This window comes from Notolabrus celidotus, chromosome 20, assembly GCF_009762535.1.
Source record: "Notolabrus celidotus isolate fNotCel1 chromosome 20, fNotCel1.pri, whole genome shotgun sequence".
Taxonomy (NCBI): domain Eukaryota; kingdom Metazoa; phylum Chordata; class Actinopteri; order Labriformes; family Labridae; genus Notolabrus; species Notolabrus celidotus.
In genome coordinates, this window is record NC_048291.1 from 27,434,931 (window position 1) to 27,448,170 (window position 13,240).

Consider the following 13,240-nt stretch of genomic DNA (forward strand, 5'->3'; position numbering starts at 1 on the left):
ACTGTACGCGTTGGAACCTGAGCCGTATGGGTACTACGGTAATACCACGGATCCTTTCTATGATCAGTATGACCCTGCGCTGTATGGTGATTACTTTAACCAAAATATGGGTCATAACTATGTGACATCAGACCCATATGGGTTGATAAGTGGTGGTTATGAGGTCGTCTCAGGCGTATATAATGACCCAATGCTGGGATATGCTGATCCTGCTGCTGTTTATAACCCCTACCAGCAACCCTTCTATATCAATGCTGTGCCAGATCTAGCTGAGGCAGGTCAGCTGTTTGGACAGGAGCAGTTTTCTTACCCTCAGGCTGAGCCACTTTCTGCTGAGCTGTTCAAGGTCCCCAGGCCTCAGGTGAAGCTGTTCGGAAAAGACAGACTAGAGGTGGAATCCCTGCCGCCTCCTCATCCTCTGCACTCGTATCCCTCCTCCCCTGGGATTGCTCCTCCCTCCCCGGCTGTAGCTCTCAACAATGTGGAAATTTTATCAGATATACAATTTGAGCAGCCCTTTTCCACAGGAGTTCCTGCACAACCCCATTATGCAAATGTCATGATTCAACAGCAACCTACATTTCTTCCTGGACAAGTCCCCTCTCCGGCCATGATGAACTTTCAACAGGAGCAGATCCATTTCCCTCAGCCGGCTCACCTTCCTGCCCCTCTTTCTAACGGCTACTTGTCTCAATCTTCCCTACCATTACAAATGGCTCCCCAAATGTACCAACCACACCAACCCCAGGATCTGCAAATGTATCAGATGGGGCAAATGTCACAAATGGTCCCACAGCCTCAGATGCCTCCACTGATGCAGGCACAGTTGCATTCACCCATGGCCTCACCTATGCCGGTACGACGAATGAGTCCCATGCCATCCCCATCGCTGTCAATGAGGCCAGCATCAGCCAGGGTGATTGCACCTCAATCACCCCGCCCCTCACACCATCACATGGACTTCCACACAGGAATCCAGCTAGACCCCCACCACTCCCCCCGCTTACAAAGGAGAGGGCTTCCTCACCGGGCCTCAATGGCAGGCCAAAGACAAATGTCCCTACTTGAAAGGCAGAGACCACCCAGCCCACCTTATGCTTCACCATCGAATAGGAGAGGTGAGTCAGTTAGAACTCAGGCCTCCCAGACAAGGGGAAAGGGGGGAATTGGAATGCGAAGGGGTCCATCAAATGCCAGACCTTATTCCCCACTTTCAAGCCCCTTAGCTTCACCTCAGGGATCCATGAGAAGGAGAGTAAGCCCACCACCCTCCCCTAGACTCTCCTTCAGGCAGCAACCTCCTCCAGATGCAGTTCATATGCCGTCTGCCAGACCACATTTGTTAAAAGGTAGAAAACCAGCATCGAGGATGAGGAGTTCCCCCTCTCCTCCTCTTCCATATCCACACAGAGGGAGCCCCCCTGTACCTGAGAGATCTCACTCCCCACCCCAAGCCTTCCGCCCCAACTCCCCTCACCGTCCACCCTCACCTTCCCCATCACGTATGTCCAATCGCCCTCTACCAACTCGGTCTTCCACACGCAGGCTGAGAGGTGGACCTGGAGGTCGAAGTCATGTCCCCATGGGGGCAGTGAAACCCTCCCCAGCGAATCCTTACGCACAGAGACGAGGTAGACATGGGCCCCCTGTCACTCAGCATGTAGCCCCGTTTAGATCATCCATCCATAGTGGCCCGGGCGCTCCTCCAGGACAGACAGGGGGTGTAGCTGGAAGACCAATGGTATCCAGGACAGGCTCACGGGCCACAGGGTTAAGGGAGTCACAGCGAATTGGTACTCCACAAGGAGGCTTTCACAGACCTGTAGGAAGGGGGCAACCACTAGTACGTATGCCCAGAAGCCAGCCCTCAATTCAGTCCAGGCAGTCAATCAGAGCAGCTCCCTCAATTCCCCCTGGGTCTCCGCAGCTTTCTCTGAAACAAAGTGGCCCTCGGTCTCCCCAGCCATCAGTACGTAGGCTACAGAGTAGACCTCCATCTCCACAGCCACTGCATCGTCGGTCTCCTCTTCCCTCACGCTCTGCCTCTCCCATGCATCAACTATCTCACCCACCATCCCCCTTGCCCCACAGGGCTATGAGTCCTCTGGGTCTAGGGCCAGCATCTTTCCAGCCCCCAGTGTTTCAACCCGGTCAGAGTATCGCCCAGTATGATTACACAATGATCGATCCAGGTCCATCCCCAATGCTTACGAATGCTTTACCAAACCCTCAAATGATAGGTGCTCCCTACCCCCCTCATCTTCCTTCCTCCATCCCTTACCCCACCAATATGAACTCTTTACCTTTACAGAGGCCATCCTCCCCACAAACACAGTATGATGTCACATCACCTTTTCAGGGACATATGCTCCAGAACCCTTACATTCAGGATGCCAACATGACCTCACCTTTACAGAGAAGCCCCTCCCCCATACCTGGTTGGCAAGGAGAGGTATATGCTAATGAGCAGGTGAGCCAGGAAGTGGGCCCATATGCCACTCCTGGTCTATCTAATGCTTTAATGCAGAACTCCCGCCTGCGCAGTGCCTCCTACGCATCTCCTCTACAACGCAATGCCAACCTTTATACAACAGTCCTATCACCTCCACCTGTCCCCTCCAACCCTCACTTGTCATCGGCTATGCTTAACTCCCAGCTCCGTAATGCTTCATATGTTTCTCCCCTCCATGGACACATCTCGCCCATGTCTCCTGCCCCTCCTCCCGCCACACCTCAACAAGGACCAATTAGAGGAACCTCCTCATTTCTCTCTGGTGGATTGCGGACCTCCCAAATCCAGGGGTCAATGTTAAGGCTACCAGGTGGCACTTTTGCAATGTCCAGAGGCCCTGTGGAGCCTCATGTTACCACTGATGGTGGAGTTGGTGTCACTGGTGGTGGGATGATATCACCCTCTATGCTTTCAAATGCCCTACAAAACCCAAGTCTACGCCAGGCCACCTATCGGCTACCTGATGGTTCCTTGATCACCAGAACTGAAGTGGCTGAACCATCTGCAAGCCAACTTCCCCACTCATCACCGATGCTATCCTCTGCCTTGCTCAATCCTAGTTTGCGACAAGCAACATATCGTTTGCCTGATGGCACTCTTGTAACCCGGACCGAGGCTCCACCTGCACCCTCCCCTTCCTCGCCTATGCTTTCCTCTGCACTGTTGAACCCCAACGTACGTAAAGCCACATATAGGCTGCCAGATGGAACTTTGATTACAAGAAATGAGCCAGCACCTGAGCCTGTCGCCGCTTCCTCCTCTGTGCTCTCCTCTGCTCTTCTGAACGCTAATGTTCGTAAGGCCTCTTACCGATTACCAGATGGGTCGTTTCTCTCACAGCCAAGAGAGGAGACGCAGCAGGCTGAGAGTGCACTTTCATCCCCAGGTCTATCAAGTGCCCTGATGAATGCTAACCTGCGCAAGGCAAAGTTTCAACTCCCAGATGGATCGTCATTGTTTTCACGGAATCAAGCCCAAGCTGCCCCTGCTGCTCCCTCTGGTCCTCTCCTTTCTGGTGCCATGCTAACCTCAAATCTTCGTGGTGCCTCCTACAAACTCCCAAGCTCATCCCTATTGAGGCAGCCTGGTTCTGCTGAGACCACAGAGTCACGCTCTCTTGACCTTTCTAATGCTCTCCGCAACAAGAACCTCCGTTCTGCCTCCTACCGTTTGCCAGATGGAACTCTGATGACCCGGCCTCCGCCTGCACCTGCACCCCGAACCCTTGACCTGTCAAATGCTTTATCAAAAAACCCAAACCTTCGTGATGCAAAGTACCGTCTCCCCAATAGTAATGTCCTGATGAGGCCAGGTGCCCCTAGTGCACCAGAACCACGCTCACTGAATCTCTCCGGCGCTCTCCAGAACGCTCAACTACGGGGGGCCTCTTTCCGCCTACCCTCTTATGCCGTTGTGTCACCCCAGGTCCAGGGAGCTGGCCCTGATCAGCACTGGGCACAGGGACCTGGAGTTGATGGCTATGGACTGCAGCAAGATGGGGATGTTTGGGGTGCAGAGAGGGTTCTACCTCATGGGACAGTGCAGAACCTCAATAAGTGGTCCATGTATAGAGATGGAGAGCTGCTGGAGCCGCAGAGCCTGATGGGACAGGGACAAGGGGGGCTTGAACCAGGGGAGTGGAATCTCAGCAGGGAGGGGGAACCAAAGGGGCAATGGTATGACAAGGTAACTTTTTCAAAACATGACTCACACTGAAAGAAGGCTCTTAAGCTGATGTTACATACTAACCTATTAATCCTCATGTTTGTGAAGTTAACTTGGAGTGATGAGTGTTGTGTAAGGATGGGGCGTGTCCAGAGGGATGGTCAGAACCACACTTATTTTACCAATACCTGGAAGTAATGGTTCTTCTTTTGCTATTAATCTGCAGACTTTTTTGCCTTTGAGTTTATTTTTTACTTGGGAAAAAAAGAGTTTTCCAGATTGCCAGAAAAATAAGTTTTGCTCTCAAGGACTCGACTGAGATCAGATTTGTTGATGCATGTGCGCTTTGGGCTCCGGTTGGTATGTACATTAATAAAATGCTTCTGTTTTGAGTGTGTATGTGTGTGCATTCATTGTAGATGTACTCAATCAGAAGCCTGCCCACCGTGGCTCACCGGAACCAACGAGAGGAAGATGGAGTTGAAGATATGACACAGCTAGAGTAAGTAAAAATCACTCCAAACTGAATCATCTGCTCTCTCTTCACAATTTTAAAAGTAAAACTCAAAAATAAACTGCAAGAAAGTGTTACTTCCTGTTTGATCTTTAAGGATAAAAATGTTCCTGTTTTTCTTGAGTGTCTTTGGTTTTCTTCTGTGCAGGGAAATGCATGAAGGTGTTGTTCTGCTGAACCTGAGGAGAAGATTTGAGAGGGAGCTTATTTATGCAAGTATCCAAGCTGCACTTTCATACAACCTGACGCATACAACCACAATACAGCTGAAAATATCTTGTAGTTAATAAGTCGGTTACTTTGTTGGTGCAGTGTATCAGTGTTTTTATGTTTGACTTTTCCTCTCTCTTTCCTCTTTTCACTCATTGGATGTTTCAGACCTATATCGGTAGTATTCTGGTGTCTGTGAACCCCTATAAGATGTATAACATCTATGGGACGGACATGGTGCTGCTGTACAAAGGTCGTGCCCTGGGAGAAAACCCTCCGTAAGTCAAATTCAAAGTTTTGGGAAAGGGAGTTTTCCTTTTATTGGGATAACTCTGGTAGGAAGAAGGTGGGATGAAAGGAAGAAAAACAGACAGGGGGACAAAACTAATAAAAACAAGAGACAGAACATTTTGGCTTCTTGAGTTTGAGATCACTTTAGATATTGCTCGATTAAACCTCTCTTTCTCTTTCAGGCATTTGTTTGCCATAGCAAACGCTGCTTATTCCAAAATGATGGATGCCAAACACAACCAGGTCATAATAATCAGGTAAGGAGCCGACTCTCTGAAATCCTCTCTAATTAAAATCTCTGATCTCTGACAACCTTTAAGGGCCTGTGTCCACTAATGGAATTTCTAGATCTGGTTGCACCCAGGACAGGAAAGTTGCACTTCAGCTTCCCTTAGCAGTGATGAAGTCTTTTTTAAGATGCTCTGTGTGCTTCAAATTTGCCTTTAATCATTTGAAATGTACAAAGAAAACATAAAAAAACAGGAAAACAAGGATATTACACCCTTGTAAAAACAAACATGGTAAGTTTCTCTTCTGTAAGGAACTAGAAAAAATGCTGTTAGTGGACACAGGCCCATAATCAAACAACAAAGATCACCAATCATGTACAAGATTGGGATTGCTCACTATTTTTTAAGGCTTGAGTTGGGCTGCAAAAATGTTTCATGTCACCGTAACGGTTCATGGGTTTTGTAAGAGTTTGACCCCGGCGTACAAGGTGTCCATGAATCTTCTCGGACAGCCGGGTTTCCATCTCCAGTACCATTAGTCTTTGTAAATTCATGAGTGTCTGTCTGTCTGTGGTTTTCTTGAGACAGGGCCATCCTTCACTCCTTTCTCACTTCATCTGTTTGACACAGGCGCCTCCCTCCATGTCAAAACTGATCTCCTGGAGAAGCAACACTCAGAGACAAACACATTTACGTCTCCTGTCCATGCAAGGGTTTTCAAAAAGCCTTCTGTGGACAGGTTTTATAAATGACACTCGCTACCAACATTCAATTCTGCCAATCTGGTTCATGTGCAAAATTTTAGAGTTCAGATGTGCAGACTTTTGGTTTTGAATGAGGTATACAATTAACGTAGGTGTAGACATTTAAATAGTGCATGGACCATTCATCGGCAGGTTTGGAAATGGTGTGCACAATAGAAATCGCAGAAACCGACCAAAGTCATACACAAAAGCGCACACATGCCCACACTCCCATGCACTTGGAACTCTGGCCGTATTTGGAAGGAGACACCTGAAAGGAAAGCCCAGCCAGGTCTGGGCAAGGAGCAGATTCTGTTTCAGAGTTGTGCGTGTGTGCTGAAGGTGCACAGGTGTGTGAGTCGCTGAGTGCGTGTGTGAGTCGCTGAGTGCGTGTTATGGGGTAACTGAGTTCTGGTGTACGGTGACCAGTAATGGCCAGGTTTTCAGCCATCAAGCCCGTGAGATGAAACCTTACGCTGGAATGTGGTCAAGGTGCTGGTGTCCCCGAAATTCACACACAAAGATACGGACACTCTCATAAACTGTACATGTGGTGGTGAAGAACTGTGTGTATGGTGTCTAATGCAAGCCTGATCTCACACCACTTAGTCAATTAAGCCGAACACTAAACAAGCATCATTAGGAAGGTGAGAAGGATCGAATAAAGGACGCTCTAAGTGATTAAAAAAGCTGTGGGTAGCGGGGCCCAAGGTGCTGATAACGTTCAGTCTTTGGCTTTAGTGACCTTTCACTTTGCAGGGAACAGGATTTCCCACTGCTGAATCTTTCAGCAAAGGGTCCGTCAACAAGCGGCAACCTCAGGCTTTAAAAAATGAAGCTAATGTGGAAGTGCAAAAACTGCAGTTCCTTTAGTGTCCACTTGAGGCTGGCTCCAAAAGCAAGTCAGATCTCATTAGAGCCTGTTTCAAAATGCTCATTTTTACATCAGAGTTAAACGTGCTTACAGCTGGTACAAGAAAAGGATTTAGTCTCCTTGTTTTGTTTTTTTAGAACTCATCCATTTTATATCTTGACTTTAAACTAATTTTGACTAATCCATAATTTACTCCATCTACTGATGGTGTATATGATTTGTCCTTCATTGAGTGTGTGTTGCTGTGTTTCAGTGGGGAGAGCGGATCAGGAAAAACAGAGGCCACCAAGCTAGTCCTTCGCTACTTAGCAGCAATTCATCACAGAAGCAACATTGCACAGCAGGCATGTAAATACATCTACACCCAAACACACACATGTTCCTGTTTAAAAGGTTACTAATGGTTTTTCGTGTCTTTTTCCCCCCTTGTCTCTGTGTTTCTGCTGGATCTTCTCGGTCACAGATCGAGGTAGTACGATTGCCTGCATGATTTGTCCTCAAAATCTTTTAAGTCATCATGTCATATCTATGGTCATGATATTGACCAATGGGTGCTGTGTTTTCTGTGGCTTGCCTTCTCTTATGACTTTCTTTCACCTTCTTTAAATATCTGACAAGCATCTCTGTTATGATAAAGCCACCTTTCTGCTAAGCTAGAAACCTTTTTTATCAGCTCCATCTGTCGACTGTTTCAAGTCTCGCCTTAAAACCTTTTTTATGTTTTACAATAAATACAAATCTCAAGTTAAAATGTTGGATCTTAACATTAAACATGGGCAACAGGCTAGCAGTCCCCTCAACTTTAATAGGCAGCTTGATTTCTGTATTTCCTGTGTATGTATGATTTGTTTCTATGCACTGTGGTCATCTGCTGCTGCGTTTAAATGTTCTTTATAAATACATTTGACTTGCTTTCCATCCATTTTAAGCATATGTTATTCAAGATGCATGAGTAAGATGATGAAGCAGGTTGATGTATCATGTGATTTCATGCCTGATAGATACTTGAGGCAGCTCCTCTGCTGGAATCTTTTGGAAATGCCAAAACTGTTCGAAATGACAATTCCAGTCGCTTTGGGAAATACATAGAGGTCTTTCTGGAGGAGTGAGTATGAAATACACACAGCTCCATTCAATGTGACATTTAATATACATTTTTCTGTCTCCTGTCTTCATTCTCTGAATTAGAGTTATTAGTTAAAGTTTATATTTTGACTCTCTGCTGCTTCTGTCTCAAAACAGTGGTGTGATCAGTGGTGCCATAACCTCTCAGTATCTGCTCGAAAAGTCACGGATTGTCTTCCAGGTGACACACACACACAGACACACTCATAACAACAGCTCTTCCATCTTCACCTCCTCTGTATCTGAAGTTTGTTTTCACCTCCTCAGGCCAAAGATGAGAGGAACTATCACATCTTCTACGAGATGTTGGCGGGTCTCCCCTCGCAGCAGAGGCAGGCTTTCTATCTTCAAGAGGCTGAGACCTACTATTACCTCAATCAGGTAGAGGACACGGTACAGCACATTCAGCAGGAGGGTGCACATGTGGAAGTCACTCCAAACTTTCCTCTCTTTTTCTGTCCACACAGGGAGGGGATTGTGGGATAACGGGGAAGAGTGATGCAGAGGACTTCCTGCGTCTACGCGCTGCCATGGACATCCTGCACTTCACCCCTGAAGACCAGTCGGCCATCTTTAGAGTTCTTTCTTCCATACTGCACCTCGGGAATGTCTACTTTCAGAGACATGAGGTAGTGTTACCAAACACAGCTTCTTTCTTTGTGTTTATTTTTAGGTGATGTGTCAGAAGCAAACAAAAGATGTGTGTTTCTCTTCTCCCTTTTTCTGTGTTGCACTTCAGGCTGATGGCCAGGAGGTGGCGTCAGTGGTGAGCGCACAGGAGATCAGGGTGGTGGCAGAGCTGTTGCAGATCTCCCCAGAGGGACTACAAAAAGCCATCACCTACAAAGTCACAGTCAGTATCAAACTGGGGGGAGCTTGTTTAGTGAAATGAGCAGCTGTAGGAACCATGACGCTGTAATGAGTAATGTTAAACCCTCTGTCTTCTTTACAGGAGACAATGAGGGACAAGATTTACACACCACTGACTGTGGAGAGCGCAGTTGATGCCAGGTGAGGGCAGAAAGGGAACACCATTAGAGACGCCTCTTTGTTGACATTATGATGAAGTTAATGCAGTGTTGAAAGAAGTATTTGGATACTTAACTGAAGGAGAAGACTTTAAAGGTGACATATCATGCAAAATTGACTTTTTAATGGTTCTCTACCTGAAATATGTGTCCCTGTCTACAAACCCCCCGAGAATGAAAAAAATCCATTCTGCCCCTGTTCTGATTTCTCCACCTTTCTGTAAATGTGTGTGAAACCAGCCGTTTCAGACTTTGTTGTTGACGTGCAGACATGTTTTTGTTACGTAACAACAATATCCGGTCTGTCACGGAGTCAGAGCTCGGAGCTTGTTCAGCCCATAGACTGTATAAAATAATACTGAATCCCTCCTCCGTTTTTCATTACCTGCACACGTGTGCTAACAAGGAGCTTAGGAGGGAGGCATGCTAGTTGTAGGCTGTCTTAGCTAGCACTTATCATGGATAAGTGCTAGCGCTAGTTAGCATAGCTACATAGCTACATGTCCTGGCTGTAGCTGTGTACCAAGACACACGTCAACATACTGACAAATAAAACAACAAGAAACACTAAATCTGTGACCAATCCTTCATAAAAGGTCCTGCTGCCTTTCTGGCAGAGGTCGGTTTGACTCCCCACGTCTGCAGATTTGAAGATCTAGTGGATGATTTTTATTTATCATGGATAAGTGCTAGCGCTAGTTAGCATAGCCACATAGCTACATGTTCGTAGCTGTGTACCAAGACACACGTCGACATACTGACAAATAAAACAACAAGAAACACTAAATCTGTGACCAATCGTTCAGAAAAGGTCCCGCTGCCTTTCTGGCAGAGGTCGGTTTTACTCCCCACGTCTGCAGATTTGAAGATCTAGTGGATGATTTTTATTTGTCATGGATAAGTGCTAGCGCTAGTTAGCATAGCCACATAGCTACATGTTCATAGCTGTAGCTGTAGCTGTGTACCAAGACCAAGCGGCAAACTCCGGTCTCAAACGATGAAGCCAATGCGGAAGTGATATAAACTGCAATACATCGAAAATCCGCTTGAGGCTGGCTGCAGAAACACCAGAAACCACATAGACATGAATGGGAAAAAGACGATCTTTGCAGCATTAATAAACATGTTTACAGCCTGGTTAAAAAAAACGGCTTGGCCCTATGAAGCTAATCTCTCTAATGGCACACTAATCTCTCTAATGGCACACACACTAATGGGGGTGAATTTTTTTCTAACATGACGGTTCAGAAGATATTAAGATTATGAGTTTTGCCCAAATAAGGACATGACTGACGTGACTCCCGGTCGGGAACACACAGCCATTGGCTAAGAGACTCACACTACGTCACACTCTGCCTAGTTGAGTTCCGCATTACCAATATGGCTGCTGCCGTCGATTTGCTTCAGAACAGCTCTCTGGAACAGATGGGTGACGTCACGGATACTACGTCCATATTTTATACAGTCTATGACCAAGACACACGTCGACATACTGACAAATAAAACAACAAGAAACACTAAATCTGTGACCAATCCTTCAGAAAAGGTCCTGCTGCCTTTCTGGTAGAGGTCGGTTTGACTCCCCACGTCTGCAGATTTGAAGATCTAGTGGATGATTTTTATTTATCATGGATAAGTGCTAGCGCTAGTTAGCATAGCCACATAGCTACATGTTGGTAGCTGTGTACCAAGACACACGTCTACATACTGATAAATAAAACAACAAGAAACACTAAATCTGTGACCAATCCTTCAGAAAGGTCCTGCTGCAGGCGCCTCTCCGTCAGGATCAGATTCTGGATCAGATTCAGAGGGTTGAAGTAACGCGATCTCTGAGCAGCCGTGTAGATTCAGCCAACATGTAAACATTAGATCAACGTGCTGGACAGCCGACGCACATCCACTTCCTGAGGGGGCGTGGTCAGAGGGAAAACAGAGTGTTCTGATGAGGAATGAAGAAGAGGACTTTTCAGGCAGACCAAAATCTGATTTCAAAGTGTTTTTTTGAGCATAAACTTTAAAGACATGTTTTGGGGACCTCTTAGACCAATATATATAGATGAAAAAAGCGTGATATGTCACCTTTAAGAATTATGGGAAGATTCTTTTGAGTGCCAAAATGTTTTTTTTTAAACTCCCTGTCATAGTTTTATATCTCAGGCTGTCAAAAAAACACATTAAAGCTCCTGTGAGGAGTTTTTAAGCTAGCTAAGAATCAGGCTGAAATGTACCATCAATTTCAAAGTATAAGCCAGACTGGTAAATAAGATACTGTATGATTTTTTGTGGGGCTTCCAGTTTAAAGACTTAATCACATTTAGCAATATGCGATTTCTATGCAGGTGTGTAGCTCTTGTCATTTCAGATAAAGTGAAAGCACGAAATCGTAACTGCCTTCTTTTATGACATTTTCCATGCCAAAGATTCTAGTTTGAATAATAAAACTAAGCAAGATATTTCCACAGAGAATGGAAGTGCAATGGCTGTCCACAGGGGGGCGCCAAAACACTAACAAAAATTCCTGACTGGGGCTTTAATTTCAAGATTTTATCATATATAAGAAAAACTGTGAAAAATTAATTCAGATGAATCCTTTAAGTCCTCATGTGTTGCTAGACAGACAATCCTCCACTGTAACTCTGACTGAAGGGGAGCAGGCATTCAGATAAAAAAATAGGATTTAAATAACTGGAAGAACAGTAAAAGTAAAAAATGGGGAAGAACTAAATTGTTTTTTAATCATGTGCCTCGATCTGTCTTTGACCCCAAGAGATGCTGTTGCCAAGATCCTTTATTCGCTGCTCTTCCACTGGTTAACAGAGAGGATCAACGCTCAGGTGTACCCCCGCCAACACACCGTCTCCATCTCCATCCTGGACATTTATGGATTTGAGGTAATCAAGGTCACACATGGAAACTTTACACTCTCTCTCTTCAGACTCTAAGACTCACCGTCTTTGTGTTTATGCTCCTGTGTGTATGTGTGTGTTAGGATCTGGCCTTCAACAGCTTTGAGCAGCTTTGCATTAATTATGCCAACGAATATCTGCAGTTCTTCTTCAATAAGATAGTTTTTAGGGAGGAACAGGTCAGTCACACCTCACTGTCTCACAATAAACAGAAGTACACTGCATATATGTGTGAATACTAATGCATGTGTTGGGACTCAGGAGGAGTACAGCCGGGAACAGATCCCCTGGCAGGACATCCCATTCAGTGACAACCAGCCCTGCATTGACCTCATTGCCGCTAAGCCTCATGGGATACTGAGGATTCTGGACGACCAGAGCTGTTTCCCGCAGGTGAAGCAGGAGTAAGCCAAGCGTTTATCAGTAGAACTGATCATTGAACATGTCACTTAGAGTCTGCTGCTTTTTGCCAGGCGACAGACCACACGTTCCTCCAAAAGTGTCACTACCACCACGGTAACAACCCGCTGTATCTGAAGCCAAAGATGCCCCTGCCAGAGTTCACCATCAAGCACTTTGCAGGCCGAGTTACCTACCAGGTACACAGCTTCCAACTCACTGGTCTTATGACCTGCTGTTTGTTTTCTGAGAACATGACCTCCCATGAACTGACTGAGCTTTGCATGGCTGAAAACATCCACTCAAACAAATCTGTGATATCACCGCTGCAGGTTTACAAATTCCTCGACAAGAACTATGACCAGGTGCGTCAGGATGTCCTCGACCTTTTCATCCAGAGCAAGAACAAGGTGAGAGGAGAGCACCATCTTTAAATCTACGGTTATGATCAATCCAATTTATGTGTGCATACAAAGAATATAAAATGTGTTTGTGTTTGTGTGCGTGTGTGTCCAGATGGTGTCAAACCTCTTCCTGGTTCACGCAGAGGTCACAGGTCAGCAGAGAGGAGGTCACATGAGGAAGAGCAGCACAGCCACCAGAAAATATCAAGCTCCCACCGTCAGTAACAAATTCCAGCAGTCCCTCCTCGAGCTGGTGGAGAAGATGGAGAGGTAAACACGAGAGGATCAGAGTTATATTCTGATGTTTGTACCAGAGAAGAAAACGAGCTCATCACT

At 46.1% G+C, this 13,240-nt stretch overlaps 2 protein-coding genes across 4 annotated transcripts in view; both read left to right on the top strand.

Moving 5' to 3' along the window:
* The window catches only part of myo15aa (myosin XVAa), a 40,854-nt gene that overhangs the window by 11,304 nt on the left and 16,310 nt on the right, over nucleotides 1–13,240 (top strand). For all 3 annotated transcript variants that reach the window (XM_034711838.1, XM_034711836.1, XM_034711837.1), the window contains 18 exons: nucleotides 4,597–4,679; nucleotides 4,840–4,903; nucleotides 5,070–5,179; nucleotides 5,375–5,449; nucleotides 7,293–7,383; nucleotides 7,503–7,508; nucleotides 8,041–8,144; nucleotides 8,282–8,345; nucleotides 8,432–8,545; nucleotides 8,632–8,793; nucleotides 8,904–9,017; nucleotides 9,117–9,175; nucleotides 11,963–12,086; nucleotides 12,185–12,280; nucleotides 12,363–12,494; nucleotides 12,575–12,700; nucleotides 12,833–12,910; nucleotides 13,017–13,174. In XM_034711838.1, the coding sequence (XP_034567729.1) occupies nucleotides 4,597–4,679; nucleotides 4,840–4,903; nucleotides 5,070–5,179; nucleotides 5,375–5,449; nucleotides 7,293–7,383; nucleotides 7,503–7,508; nucleotides 8,041–8,144; nucleotides 8,282–8,345; nucleotides 8,432–8,545; nucleotides 8,632–8,793; nucleotides 8,904–9,017; nucleotides 9,117–9,175; nucleotides 11,963–12,086; nucleotides 12,185–12,280; nucleotides 12,363–12,494; nucleotides 12,575–12,700; nucleotides 12,833–12,910; nucleotides 13,017–13,174 (1,760 nt within the window). The remainder of the gene's footprint in view (nucleotides 1–4,596; nucleotides 4,680–4,839; nucleotides 4,904–5,069; nucleotides 5,180–5,374; nucleotides 5,450–7,292; nucleotides 7,384–7,502; nucleotides 7,509–8,040; nucleotides 8,145–8,281; nucleotides 8,346–8,431; nucleotides 8,546–8,631; nucleotides 8,794–8,903; nucleotides 9,018–9,116; nucleotides 9,176–11,962; nucleotides 12,087–12,184; nucleotides 12,281–12,362; nucleotides 12,495–12,574; nucleotides 12,701–12,832; nucleotides 12,911–13,016; nucleotides 13,175–13,240) is intronic.
* On the top strand, nucleotides 2,096–4,228 carry LOC117831725. The gene has a single exon (XM_034710531.1). The coding sequence runs from the start codon at nucleotides 2,096–2,098 to the stop codon at nucleotides 4,226–4,228; it is 2,133 nt and encodes a 710-aa protein (XP_034566422.1).